The 14,713-nt window shown below is 42.0% G+C and overlaps 1 protein-coding gene across 13 annotated transcripts in view; it reads right to left on the bottom strand.

Annotated features, from left to right (window-relative positions):
- The window catches only part of adgrb2 (adhesion G protein-coupled receptor B2), a 258,273-nt gene that overhangs the window by 48,073 nt on the left and 195,487 nt on the right, over positions 1 to 14,713 (bottom strand). For all 13 annotated transcript variants that reach the window (XM_040020287.1, XM_040020285.1, XM_040020280.1 and 10 more), the window contains 4 exons: positions 13,954 to 14,080; positions 3,846 to 3,949; positions 3,386 to 3,488; positions 2,767 to 2,917 (listed from right to left, as the gene is read on the bottom strand). In XM_040020287.1, the coding sequence (XP_039876221.1) occupies positions 2,767 to 2,917; positions 3,386 to 3,488; positions 3,846 to 3,949; positions 13,954 to 14,080 (485 nt within the window). The remainder of the gene's footprint in view (positions 1 to 2,766; positions 2,918 to 3,385; positions 3,489 to 3,845; positions 3,950 to 13,953; positions 14,081 to 14,713) is intronic.

The following is a 14,713-nucleotide window of genomic DNA, read 5'->3' as shown; positions in this document are numbered from 1 at the left end:
TCCTGCTGCTCTCCATCACCAATGCATGTCACACAAGAGTGCCTCAATCAGAATCCAATTCATGAAAGGGTCTTCATTTGCCACGCTGACAATCCTCTGGCATCCGAGGATAGTGGATGTTTTCGGTAAAAGAAACGGCAGACACCTTTATCAGCTAAGTGTAGAGAATGCCACCATTATATTGGATGTGATAATTCATGCATTCTGCATTTTGAAACAAACGCCGTGCTTTCTTCACTGGAATTCACAAATGCGCCTGTCAAAATGTTCAGATTTCCAGGAAAATCATGGCAACGACAAACAAGCGCATAGCAATACATATTAATGCTTATGGAGGGGAGTCAGGAGAGAATTAATGAAGTGACTGTGTTTGTGCACTCAGTGTGATCAAACGTGCTTCGCGTGTACAGTCATGCAGTGTTAGACTCATGAACAAAAAAGTGACTTTTTGATAACTTTAACATTAAATGAAGATGGACGGTTGTTGCTTTGATTCAAAGACTTCCAATCCAGTATCTTTCTAGTTGGTCGGCTTAAAAAAAAAACACTTTTGGGGGTTCATTAAATGCATTGAATCTCTAATAAGTTAAAGACTCAGCTGGTCATTATTAACAAGTAGCTGTTACTGTGTTTCCAAAGTGCTTTGGTACATTGTTCTTTATATCAGGTGGTAAAGTTCTAAGGACGGAAGATGCCCTTCCCAATGCAGCCCATAAACGCAGAAATGCAATTCAACACAGTTGCAAAAGGCTGTTTCTCACACAAAACCTTGATGAAAACAAAAAAAATGTCAATGAACAAATCACCGAAACAGCCGTCAAAATAAACAGTTCCTCTGATGCTGTGAAAAACCAAGGTGGTCGAAAGGTTTAGATGTTCTGTCAGAAAGACAGACAGACTCCCCTTAGCTGCTGAGTTCCAAACAGGTTTCTACGACAAGTTTTACTGACACTGAAAGCCTCGTGAGCCAGACTAGTATTTTTCTGAGTATAACTGACAACAACTTTGCATCAAAGCAGCCCAGTTTGAAGATTCCTTTATCTCCAGCAAACACGATGGAGCATTTGGTAATCGTCGTCTTCTTCCGGCACACGGTTGACTTGTAACATGTTTAACTGATCAGGATCCTCCACGTTCAAAAGTTGCTGCAACTACAAAGATTCTTTAAATGAGTTTGCCAAAAACGTGTGACTTTGCTTGGCAGATTGACATAATTTTAGAGACTTTTCAGCATGGAGTGTATGACAGTTTATACACTGAAATAATTCCAACATACTTTAGAAAGAGGGGGAAAAAAAGAAAAGAGAAACTGTTCAGCTATGAAAGCGCATTATCTATTTTGATCACAAACACACAGAAAGCAGTAATTGTTCAAATTGTAGACAATTGGGCTTTGATTTGGCGAGATGTGATAAAACAATCGCAAGCGCTAACAATGAATGAGAAATGTTTTTTTCTGCTGTGCGCAAGTAACAACATGTTGTGAATGATTTCACATATTGTTTTGACAACTTGAACTATTATTTAAGAAGCGAGAAAGACTGCGATGAAGAGAAGCGAGCTTCACCGGCTAAATGTATCTGCAGTTGCAATTAAACAGATGAGAAACAGCAACAAAACGACAGAATGAATCAAAGATGCAGATTAGCAGAGCAGCGTTTTGAAAAAAAAACAAAGCATGCTCTGTGTGCTGGAAATGAGAATCTTATCTTTTGAGGTTTTGCAGACACGTGATCGTCAAACGTGATATTAACTTGTCTTCTGGACATGTGGCAATCACAATAAAAAAGTAGAATGAAGTGCACAGTGCCCTAATCACACAAGCTTAGATGCTGGTCAGTGACCATCTGGCAACCACCTGTCGTTAGGGAAAAAATTGTGGTTGCTGGAGGTTGATGGCAGTTGCTGGGAAAATAATTGTTAATGCCCCAGTCACACAGGTCTACACACTGGTCAGTGACCCCCATTTATCCCTAGCAACACACCTGTCACTATAGGCACTTGTGGAAATCTACTAGGAACCAAAAAAAAAAAAAAAAGGATTTTGGTCTTTTTTTATACCAATTTTACCGAGGGGGAACCAATGACATCCAGGATATATGTATTTTTCCCCCCTTGCAACCAATATGGCAGACAAATGTTGAGCAATATCACGTGAGAAAACTCAACAGGAATATTTTCAGGGGTGATGCATGCAAAGGGCTATTACAATCTTAGCCCAGATTTCAGGTACATTTATTATCACATTTTTAACTCATATTCTTCTCCCGCTTTCTCCTATCAGAATAAAACCAACCTTAAAGCCCCCCCGAAATATATTTTTCTGTCAGTGAAAGCAGCTTGTGCTCCTGTCTGAGTGAAAAGGTAGCTGTAATAATGTCAGATCAGCAAAGAATGTGGCCCCTTTAGCTTCTCTGTTCAAACAGGCAGAGTTTGGGAATGAAACTGTAATTATGGAGGAAACTGAGTCGGTTTTATTACCACAGATCAGTGACACGGGCTGTGTCTGTGTGTGAGAATCACTGCAGTCTGGTACAGTGCATGCCAGGAACCAAGAGATGATGGTACAAAGAAAATGCGACAGACTTGCATATCTATGGCAACTACTGGTGACAGCTACACTAGTTTAGCATATTGCTGAACATTCAGGTAGGCTCTATTATTAATTATATATTAATTTTTTTCATCCACTTTGAGGTGACTGAGCTTTAGGACCGTTACAGCACTGCACACTGTTTTAAAGCGTGTGATACTGTGTGGACTCACCCCAGCCGAGGCACAGAAACCGCTTGCGAATGAGTCGTGACCTCATTTTGCCAATGACTGCCAGGTAGGACTGCCACGCCTCAGTCAGCACCCAGCAGAAGGATGCCAAGAAGAAGAAATGCAGGAAGGCAGCAGTCACAGTACAGAGGCCCTAGTGAATAAAGAAAGTAATCCAGAGAGACAAGGGATTACAACACACGGAGAGGTGCTATTTAAACAAACAAACAAACAAACAAACAAACAAACAAAAAGTTCTTAAGAAGAGACGTCACGAATCATCTTTTAGGGCTTGGCAGGGGAATATGAAACCTCCGCAAAATAGAAAGTACAAAGGCAAAAATACTGAGTGGAAGAACACGAGTTCAACCTGGCACTGCTGTGTGGTTGATCGATACTGACCACCACACAGTTCAGCCTTGCTTAGTCAGAAGACTTAGAATGCCTGCTTTGAGAACTCCACTGTATGAACTTTGTCTACTTCTGAACCCTGGTGGTTTTTGGCAGTTTTGTTTCTAGGCAATGGAGGCTTAGTCACAAGCACTATTATTGGAATCACAAGCACATGGACAAGAATTCCTGTGAAAATTCACGTGTAACTCAAAGAGCAGCAAGTCATTACCTTGCTAAGCGTTTGTGATTGTCCGACCAGAATTAATAAATTGGAGGCCAGGATGGAGAGGCAAAAATTCACCAAGATGATCGATCTCTCCGACCGGATATACCTAAAAGCAGAGTAACGAGAGACGGGAAAGAGGGAGAAATGACAGGCGTGTGCGGTAAGCATTAATGACAGACTGATGGACTGAACAGTGACTTTCTGGACATTGCAGAGACATTAGCTTGAGTTTGCCATCTGCTGCGTGTAATCAAAATACAAACTAATCACCACCTCCCCCCCACCGTAGTTGAACCATTTGTTCCTTATTAGGCCTCATTGGAGTTTTTGGCAAAGCAAATGACAGACACAAAAGAGACTTTGCTAGTGAGAAAATGACCACTGTGAGCACAGTTGATGTATGAATACTGACACTGCCATTACTCTATCAAATGTGTCTCTCAGTGTGTTTGTGAGCTCTCACCTCCAGAAGGCAGCATATATTAGCAGCAGGATGAGCAGAGCGGTGCAGGAGATGCCGCACCCCACCATAAGGGGCACAGAGGGCATGCTGGTAGGACCCATGTCCTAATAGCGGGAGGAAAGAACAGAAACAGGAGAGGGAGAGAGATGGATACTTCAGTGCAGTTGCAAGGCATTACAAGAGACATGTGCCTGCATCAAAAAACAGCCTGAGTATTTTGCTCTTGTCAACAAAGCACATCTCAGTATATATCTGTTTGAACTTGAACGTGCTGGTCTTGCTATCGAGGTTTTGTTCCAGTTGCTAGGAAACATTCCCAAACTGACTGATTAATGATGATGGCGCTTATGCCACTGAAGTTGCATCAACTGTGACATCGACATTTGATAATGCTAACATGTCTATGAAAGCGAGCTCTGTGACCATCATTAAACACCAGATAACGTAATTGTTGCTGCTTTTCTGCTTTAAATATCCACTAACGATATGATAATCAGGAGCCACTGAGGAAATATAATTAACTGAAACAAAATTAAAAAATAAAGCTCACCTACAGCATCTTTTGCAGGACCAACTAATCCTTGCATTAAATTTACATCATCAGTTTAATGAGGCTTAGCGTTAGTTTAAGCAGGCTACAAAAAGCTGAGCCACTCTCCTTAAATATCACTTAATGCAGGGATGTCAAAGTAAACACTAAACTCCCTTTTCTATCAGTGCAAAGACATTTAATTAAACATTCAATAACTGGCATGTCTTATTACAAAAAAAAAGACATGCAATTTCAACTATGTGTCTCAATTTTCAACATTGATAAATGTGTAAAATTACAGAAACGCTTCTGTTAGCTCATTGTCCAGATTGTCCTGTAATTATAATAACGTTCTTTTTCCCCTATTATAGAAAAAAAATTCTATATCAGATATAATAGTTACTTGTTATTTAATAAGTTAGTTATCTGATTATCTATTACTTAACTATTTGTTGTAATATGAATGGTATGAATAGTATAATTAATCTTTATCAATAGGAATCTATATGCATTCCTTCACATTTCCCAAAGCCTTCCAGTGGGCCATATTGGAGTCTTTGTCAGGCCAATTCTGCCCCCCCCCCCCGGCCTTATGTTGGACACCCCTGAATTGATGTATACATCCCACAAGTGTTGATGACTCTGCTTTGTCCTTTCTACAAATCCACTCTCTCTGAGGCTTGTTGCTGTGTTTAAGCTGCTTTAGCCTGTCCACAGTTTCAGCACATCTGCAAGCTGCTTTACAACCCACCTCTGCCTCAGCTCTGCCTTTAAAGCTCTAACTTAATTAATCAACCTGTTGTTACCGATGCCTGCTCTGTATATTACGTATGCGAGTTAAAAGGTAGTGAGGTACCAGAACAGAGCTATTCCACCAAGTGTAAATGACTGCAGATTAAAATATGACTCTCCTTCAAACCACTAGAACGAACTGTTTCTGTGATGACTGACCAATGCTGCCAAGACACAGAGCTAGCTTTGACAAACACTCACTTTACACTTGCTGTGTACCAATTATACACTCATTTGATGACTTCTTATGCGCGAGGGTAAAAGTACGAGACCACAGCGCATAATTAAGTGATTTAGGTCATGATGTACAGCGTACCTCTGCTCCTGAGGTGTGCCTTTGAAAGCATGAGGAACAGACAAATGAAGCCGCGTGGAAAGCATGCACCCCGCCGCGTCCCAAATGGGCTTGATGTTTGGCCCGCTTTTAAGTTCTCAATCACACAATTTACCTCAATTTACCCCCCGCAGCGACTATCCTTCCCTTTCATCCCAAAGATTTATCACTGTACGTACCCGTGGCACAAGGTGTCTTTTACTGCAAATAAAGCACATACTTGAACACATAGGCACATCCAGGCAGATGGGCTAAGTAATTGAAGGTAAGTGTTTAAGCTGCGTGTGCCTGTGTGTGTATTCGACTTGATCTGAATAGACGGAAGCATAAGACGAAGACTTCTTTATTCCCATCAGAAAGGAGAGGAGAAACCAACATGAAAAGAACGAGTAAGAGAGAAATTTAGAGAGGGAGATGGAGTAGGAAGAGCTAAGGACAAGTAAGCAAAAGCAAAGAGTAGGAGGTGAGCGAAATAGATAGGGAGACTGAAAAAGCAAGAAAGTCAAAGCTTGTCTTTTAGTGGTTTTTTCCCCTGGCCCATCAAAGGAAGCCAATTTCTCCAGAGGAAAGCGGAATAGGTTGGAATACCAATACGGCACACACACAAACACACTGGGAAGGGAATGGAGGTGAAACATAATCAAAACTGCCTCATAGCGAAGGCGAGATCTACGGAAAAAAAAAGACAAAGAGGGCATATGACAAGCATCTGTTCTAGGAAAAAGGGAAGGGCCTAGAAAGAGAGCGAGAGACAAGAGAGACTGACTGTGTTTGATACTACGAAGAATGGAAGGTCAAAGGATACACAGGCACTTGTGTTTTTTGAGGTCTGACAGATCAAACACAGGGCGATGCATGGGGAATGACAAGCAGACAAGCGCATGCACGCACACAGGCACAGGCACTTAAAAAAAGGCTGCAGGATCACCTTTTTTCCCTCTCAGTTTTTGAATCCGTCTTAAATTAGCCTCTGCTAGAAAACTAGTCAAATAAACGATTCTCTCATTTCTAAGTGTGCTCTATCTAAACCCCTCAAACTGTCCCTGAACTCGTCATCGTGTCAATTTGTCTAACAGAATTGTCTAAATTGGTGGCGGTTAGGTGTGTGATGAGATTAAGGGTTTATTTCATAATATGGAAGGATGCTACAATAAGGGGAAATGAAAAGAGGAAACGCCCACACAAACAGACACGCTCAAAAACACTAAACGTAACACATCGGGCCCGAGGCTACTGGCTCACACAGATGCCCTGCCCCAGATAGATATAGTGATATTTTGATGCAGTCGGAGGAGAGAATAAAACAGAGTGCAGATTAGAAAGAGTGAGTGCGCTGAGGCTCTGCTGTATATGGCCAGGCTCCCCTGGGCAGATTGGCTACCATGTGATGGAGAAGATAGCTATTTTGAGCTCAGGAAGTTTAACCTACTTATCTCCTCTCACTCCTCCTCCCCACCCCCTCCTACCTATCCTGCTACCACCCACTCCCTCACTTCATCTCCCTCTCTTTGGCTCTCATTCTTCCCCTATTTTTTTTCCTCCCCCCTACATTCAGACCTGCTCCTCACTAGTGGCTTTCCATGTCCACCTGCACCAAAAGGCCCGTTTTCCATTAACTGCTCTTACAACTTTCCCACTGGAAGAAAAATGTGAATATTGAACTTAGCTGGCAAAAGTAGTCTTCCTATGACTGATTAGACAACTTCTGTTTAATATGTATCCTTATGTTAAGTTATCACTGTACAAATACTGCAGCTGGTTGGTGATGTGCTTAAAGTGCACAAAATTACTAACTATATGAACAATAAAGGGCACCACCAAACGGGAGAATTTATCCAGTATTTATTACAAAAAATTCACTTATCTGTATGTGTGTTTCTAGTGCTGAATTCCAAAGTAGCATGATCAGATTAAGCTTTTCAGTACTGCAGTAAACACAGTGATTATGTTACAGTTTTCAGATACAATCTACACGCTGGGCAGATGGAAAGAAAAAGAACATCCTTGCAAGCACCTGCTAGAGCTGAGCAGACTGATCTGAATAATGATAGCGTTGATACCACCACTGATATTGGTATCAGATCAATACTAGCGCAGTGGGATCAATACTTTGTTTCTGTCCTCTAAGTTCAGTATGCAGCCCACTGACGTGTGTTAAACAAAACATGTTTTCTTGTTAGAAATAAAGAAATATCCTTCAAACATGCATAATGAAAAATCACTGAACCTTTTTGTGTTGACTGTCAATTTTATTTTATTTTTAGCATATAACACATTTAAAGATCAGAGGTTGAGCCAAGTACTTTAGAGACAGGCACATTCACATCTTCAGAAGACATGAAAAGCTTTTGTCCTCTTAACTAATTGTAGTGGAGAGCAGAAATCACAGTGATTTAGCGGCTAGTGAAATGTGTTCAGAATTTGCAAATCATGACACAATGCTTGCCTCTACAAAAGCTGCCTTTATTCTGGCCCTGTATCGGATCAATACCAAAATCTGCAGTATCAAACAGCCCTACCATCTACACAGACAAACGTGCTGACACAAAACTAGCCAAGAGCCTGGAGAGATGATGAAGCTGAGTGCAAGCTGACCCCAGTACAGCAGCCAGACCCTGATCTACAAAGGGCGACAAAAGCTATATTTCATATTCAGTGACACTGAACACATTAGTGTTTGGTCCCCATCTATAAATTTCCTTCACTACACATCTTACTAGTCTTAGCTAACATGGAAATTAATTACTACTGGTGTGTCTGGCAGGTGACATCACTATAATAGTTCTGCTTATATTACATGTAATATAATACAAGATGGTTAAATTTGTTCTAGCAACAGTTAATTATCGCCTGACTTTGAATTTTAAATGTTTAATTTTGGGAAGGAAAACCTATTGAGTGATGGCAGGAAACAGGCTTAAGCTATCCATTCATTCCCCCTATAGTGGATGTACTGCAGCAAAATCAATAATCAATATGTGCACATTTATTATTTGTTAATGAGAACATATTGAGTATTCATTACCACTTACAGCATTGATATTTTTGCAGTGTTTCTCAGAGTCCTCCCATGTAGGGTCTGAAAATACTAGGCCCCTTGTGAAAAGTGGGGAAAAAATGACATTTTCAATTCGAGGCAGTCACTTGCCCCTTTTATTCCCACACAGGTACATACAAACTCAACAGTACACCCAGGCACACTGTGCCACTACATCGAAGGTAAAACTCTTTTGCTAATCTAGCAATCCTGCTGCTCAGTTGCCTGTTTTGCTGCCATAGCACTAGTTACATACTCACTGCAAAATACTTCAAATTGAGTCTTTTTTATTTTTATTTTTGCAAACCCTCGAGGTTTCAACTTAACTGACTCTGACTTCAGTTGCCTCGAGAGAAACCAAAAGCCTGCTTGAGCTTGGAGTGCTGACGCCGTGTCACAAAGCGAAGCCTTTCCCTTACGTGTTGCCGTTTTTGCATAATGTTCAAGGTTTGTGATGTTTGTTGATGCAAAATGCAGAACGCGAGCAAGAAAATGAAAGGCCTTCAAGACAACGGGCAAACAAAAAGCCAGTTGCACCAAGACACATTTTTTCCCCTCAAGGGATCTTGTGGACCAAATTTGTATTTCACATTTAAAAAATTCAGTCAAAACCAACGCCTCCAACACATTCTGACCCTCTAATTATATTAAGAAAAACACACACTTTCCACTCAGTTTTGAATATCTAATTAACAAGTCTTTGCCCTGCCCACGCTCAGGCATTGTGCATCTTTAGACAAACACGCAACTAAATCATTACACCTGTTTATTCATAATTTCCTGTGTCATCGCTGTCACTTGGCTAACCCTTCATTAATGTGACAAAGGATTAAAAGATTTTAATGCAATTCTATGCCGAGTCCCTCATAAATTTTAGCGCCCCCTCATCCTTTAATTACATCTGACAAGTGCGACATATTTGCATACCATAACCTTGCAGTCTCGCTTGGTCTAGGTCAGGCCTTGTTTTCTCTCCAAACACTGCTGCCAGTTAAATTCTAATAAGTTAAAATATGAGTCGCCACCTTGAAGCACTTCAGTCATCCCTATCGTCTTTTCCACAGTCAAATCAAGCACGGTGGCCATTATTAGTCTAAATAATAGGCCCTGTTCTGAAATGTTTCCATTCTGATTAGGTGCCTCGAGCACTGATGATAACAGACGAAAAAGACTCGATTTATCTCAGGCAAAGCCAATCATTTCATAAGAATGATTGGGCCAAATGCAGTTAGCGTGGCAGGTAGAAGAAGCTCTGAGAAATCCTTTACAGCAGAAAGACATCAGTTCGGATATTGTTATTTGGAGCGACTTACTTTGATTCAGTAATTGGCTCATAAATAAGTTAAAGAAAATGAGAAAATCCCTCTTTCTGTTTCTCCTCCTCGCTCAAGTCGAGTGTGTTTGCTTGTGCGCTCATCTGTGCTGACTAAACCAAAGTCTCAGGTGCTGTTGTGAACCGCTGACCTCTCTTGTCCATTCATATTTCTGGATGCCTGCTTAGGCGAGCTCAGTGTATTTGAATGCAAGTTCGGAGAGGCACCTGAAAGCTGCTATTAGCTTTAATGTCAACACAACTTGAGCACCGGCTTTATGGGCTGACAAATGCGAAGGGGAAAAAAACGTGGAAGTCACATTATTGACTGGAGGTGCAAAACGTTAAACTGACTTTTATAAAGCCAGTACCTCCCTCAGCTCCAAATCCCGTGATCTCCGTGAGCTCTGCGCAGGCAAAGAGTCCAGACGTATCCGTGGGGTTTGTGTGTTCCCACTGGAGTCATCTTAAGAATTAAGTGGCTTGGTCTTTTAGTATTCCTTCATGACCTAACTCAATCAAATCCTCCTCCTCTCCCTCTCTCTTTCTCGCTTGTCTGTGTCGCTAAAGTAAAAAAAAAACAAAAAAACCTCTGTCTCGTGTCTGATAGCGAAAGGTCTCTATAGACACTCAAACACGCAGGACACACGCAGGACACACACATACACACACGGAAATCTCAGAGGCTATAGAAAGTAAACAGGATTAACTGGCTATCCCTCACTCCACTGTAAACGGCCTGTAATGGCACCACTGCTTCTAAATCCCTCCACCTACCCCCCAACCCCCACTCCCGCTGCCTCCCTTTTCTATTAAACATGGAGGTTAATCCTCAGCCCCCCTTGTCCCTCGCGCCGTAACCCAGGATAAGCTGTCAGAGCTGGTCTGCCGATACTCAGCACTGCTCCAACAGCCACACAGCCTGGACAGAGCATATGAGTGCATCTTTGTCTGTGTGTGTGTGTTGAGCATCTGTGTGCGCGTTTTCATTCGCCCAGACTTACATGCATGCATGCAGGCTTGTGCATGTTAAGTGTTTTTAAGTGCATACCACCATATATCAGTGTGTTCGCATGTCTGAATGTGGCTCTTTCTTTCTTTCTTTCTTGCTTTCTTTCTTTCTTTCTTTTTTTATTTATTGCCAAATTCAATTTGCCTCTCTCTCTTCTTTTTACACAACCCAATCTCCACTGGAGTAAAAAGCTAACTCTGGAGCACCCTAAAGCAACAAAGTGCACTCAGCACCAGCAGCAACAGCTCCTGACTGAGAGCCATTGACACAAAAACACTAACCCACACACCTTCTGGTCCTGTGCACTGGGTCTAAATGGCAGCACTGGGGGCTGACTGATGAATCACTAATGACTACCACACTCTTCACAGATGTCACAAATGTAAAAAAAAGTCAATGTGGTTTTTTTTTTTTGTTTCCCCCCTCTCCTGGCCCTCTATCAGTCAACTCGGTCGACCTGCTTGCTGTGTGGCGAGGGAAAAGTCAATACTGTACGGCTGGAAGAGGAGTCGCAGGAACCAGAAACAGTGGCCGGAATGACCCGTTCGGCTTATGGGTCAAAGCTATTGTGTTTTCCATATCATGGGGAGTTAATGTTTCCCTGGGGTCTGAAATGGCTTCCAGACCCCTGTGAAGTAATTCAAGCTCTGAGGTACAAAAATAATGAATAACTGCAGTTTCTTACCTGAAAGCCATCCCCTTATTTTGACCCTCTTTACAGTTAATAGAAGGGAGAAATAGAACAGAAGGGAATAATAATACTAATAAATCCTAAAGCAGGACACGGAAATCTTGAGGCTTACAAACCAGCTGATTATCTCAGGTTTACGCAATTTACTGAGTCCTTCCTTTAAAACAGGGAGGTCATCTAAAAGTTGCGACGCCAGTCAGTGTCACTACTGTCAACTTGGCTTATCCATGTTTGCGTTGGATTAAATGACTTGATCCGTCTCAGGAAACGTTCAAGGCAGCTGTCACTTGCACGGCTTCATCCAAGGTTGGGGATAACAAGAAACAGAAGTGAATGTGACTGTGACAGGAGTTTTTCAATGCCGTGTCTGCACTGGCAACTAGATGCTACCCAACAGTAGGATTCTTGTAACTATGCTGTTAAGAAGACTAAAACTGCATTCAGCTTAGATAAACTCAATTAGATGTTCTCATTTCTCAGTTTTCAATGAGTGCGGCAACCATGAAACCCTTTATTTCCTCCCTTCTTTTTCCTTGAGACTGAAGCATTTATAATATGCTGCAACTCACTACAATATTCTGCCTCTAACTTAATTTTTCTTTAGAGCAATGGCATCAGAGGCACATTTGGTATGCGGTAATATTTGCTATAAAAAAGGGGTGTAACATTAGCCAGGGGGATGTATAAGAAACTTACCTCCAATATTCATACTCTTTTAACTGTATTTGTTTCTTTTTGGTGCGACCAGGTAGGGGTACTGATGAATTCCAATTTTTTTTTGTTCCCAATGTTTGATCTTCTTCTGCTGACAAAAGCTATGCTAAGTACAGTACGGGTTTTTCAGAGCTTTTTTGTGGGAAACACTGACCTGCCATTGCTCTAAACAGTAAAGCAGATGGCCTGGCAGCTAAACAATGAGCTGATAGAAATGCATTTTATAAAAAAAGAAAAAAAGCAAAGGGTAAATGCACGGCATCGGTGAGCACAATACAGAAGCAATGCGTTATGCCGAACAGGGCCACATAAGTGCACGGCTCTTTATCTCTGCAATGCTGGTTGTTAATGCATTACAGGTGAGTGCAGAAAACATCCACTTTCCATCTCTCTGGCCCTCTCTCTCTCCCTAAGCTGCCTGCGAGCCGAGACCAGACTACCTTTTCTGTTTGGTTGAACATTTCCTCCACCCTCCAAATCCTCTGTTCCTTACAATCACTTTCCATTTCTGTGACACACACAGTTATTCTCCAGCGCTTACTAGAGAACTAACCATTAAAAGAGAGAATCACAAAAGAGATTTTAATGTGTGACAAAAATGTACCCAAACCTCATCTCCTTTTGCTCCTTTGAATATTTTAAGCAACCGGTCTTCTCGTGGGCTTTGAGTACAAGTAATCAGAGAGGCAAATTAAGAGCCAAAGCCAAGGGGGAGCATTTTGTGACCACAGTGTAGGGGTCAGAGCTGCAGCATAAAGTGAGAATGAAAACTGGAAATGTTAACAAGGTGAACAGGGGTAAAAAAGAAGTGACAAGGGGGGGGGGGGTCTTACAAGAGATTCGCAGGTAAAAAAAAAAAAACAGCTAAAAGGAATAAGGGAAGCAAGAAAATGGGTAAAAATAATGAATTAGAGGTAAGGTGTAAAATAAATGGGGTGATAGTGTGAGGTGTTACGCGGTGAGAGAATTAGGGTCCTTTGGGTGGATATACGAGGAAGGTGATCGGGTATTTAGATGACCATTAGAGCAGGAGAACAGGTCAGTGAATCAGAATGTGCATTACCATTAACTGCTAAAAAGCCCTCTTTTGTCACGTCAAACACACACTGTGAGCCACGTGAACTATTTATAGAGGAACACGTTATGTGCTCCAGGCAAAAAAAAAAAAAAAAGTCACACAGAGACACAATAAAATCTCTTCCTTCCTCCCGTCGCCTCGCCTCTCTCACATCACACGGGACTGAAAGAGTCCGACCTTCATCAAGTTTAAGCTCAAAAACAAACAAACAAAAATAAACCCCAAACTTGCGTAATGGGAAGAATGACAGCCAGTCAACATATAATTAGACAAACACACAGTGATCAAAATAGCCATTTATACAGTACTGTGTCACAGTTTTAAAACTGACAGCCCCACTCAGCCTGCTCTCATTGTTATAAAGTAAGACATCTCACATAAAGCTCTGCTAGTCGTGCCAGCCTCACCCATCCATATCCTTCTGTTAACTCAATAAATGACTTAAGAGACGTAGTTCTCGGTGATATGTCTGACGGGGATAGTGGCTGGAGTCTGCGTACAGAAAATCAGCTCACTGACCTGTGCTCCCTCTCCTCCTGGTAGTAGTTGCCTCGTTAACACCCCAAAGTCCCACAGAGTACATCAGGCTTTGCATAGGTGACTCACCGGGTCTTTAGCTTGCTGCGCTAACACGGCGTAGGTGGATATTCTGCTGCACAGGCATTTGGTATGGACAGCGGTTGACGCGAGCGTTTGGCAGCCTTCTGTGCCCCAGTTTTCTGCGCCAGCTTCCCTGGAGGTGGAGAGAAGGGTGGGGTGGGGGGGTTGGTAGAGAGGGTGTGGGGAGGTGGCACATGGGACATAGACAGTGACTGTGAGACACATAAAAATAAAACTGTCACATGACTACACATGGATACAGGAGGTGAAAAAAAAAAAAGCCCAACAACTTGTGAAAAGGGGACAGAAAGTTTTAACGGACTCGTTCCTCCCCGTCGAGCTCCCCGAGCTCAACCATTCACGGCATATACGTTTAACATTCAGCGATCGGCACTCGGGCACCGCCATGCTCTTTTACTTCTTTACAGCATCACCCCACTTGTCCTTCTCCGTGTTCAGCAACCTAAACACTTTCTTTCACGTCTTTGTTCATCCTTTTTTTTTCTTTTTTCCTTTTATCTCTCCCATCTCCCTTTACATGGAAGAATGCCCTTAGAGTCTGGGGGAAAAATGAAAAGGATTGCATCGGCGAAAAGTTAACAAAAACCAGTGAGGCCTAAATGGTGTATGGGGCTTATGTGGAACTAAATGGTCAATTGCTTTGACACCTAACACATTACTGCAAAGGAAGCAAGCGGCCAGAATCTCGTACAATAGAACCTTGAACGCTTTATTGCTTGGGATCTTTACCGTCCTTTTTGGTCAC

The sequence above is a fragment of the Simochromis diagramma genome, unplaced genomic scaffold, assembly GCF_900408965.1.
Source record: "Simochromis diagramma unplaced genomic scaffold, fSimDia1.1 OVJJ01000753.1, whole genome shotgun sequence".
Taxonomy (NCBI): domain Eukaryota; kingdom Metazoa; phylum Chordata; class Actinopteri; order Cichliformes; family Cichlidae; genus Simochromis; species Simochromis diagramma.
Note: the sequence above shows the minus strand (reverse complement) of the source record. Positions and strands in the feature narration are given on the sequence as shown.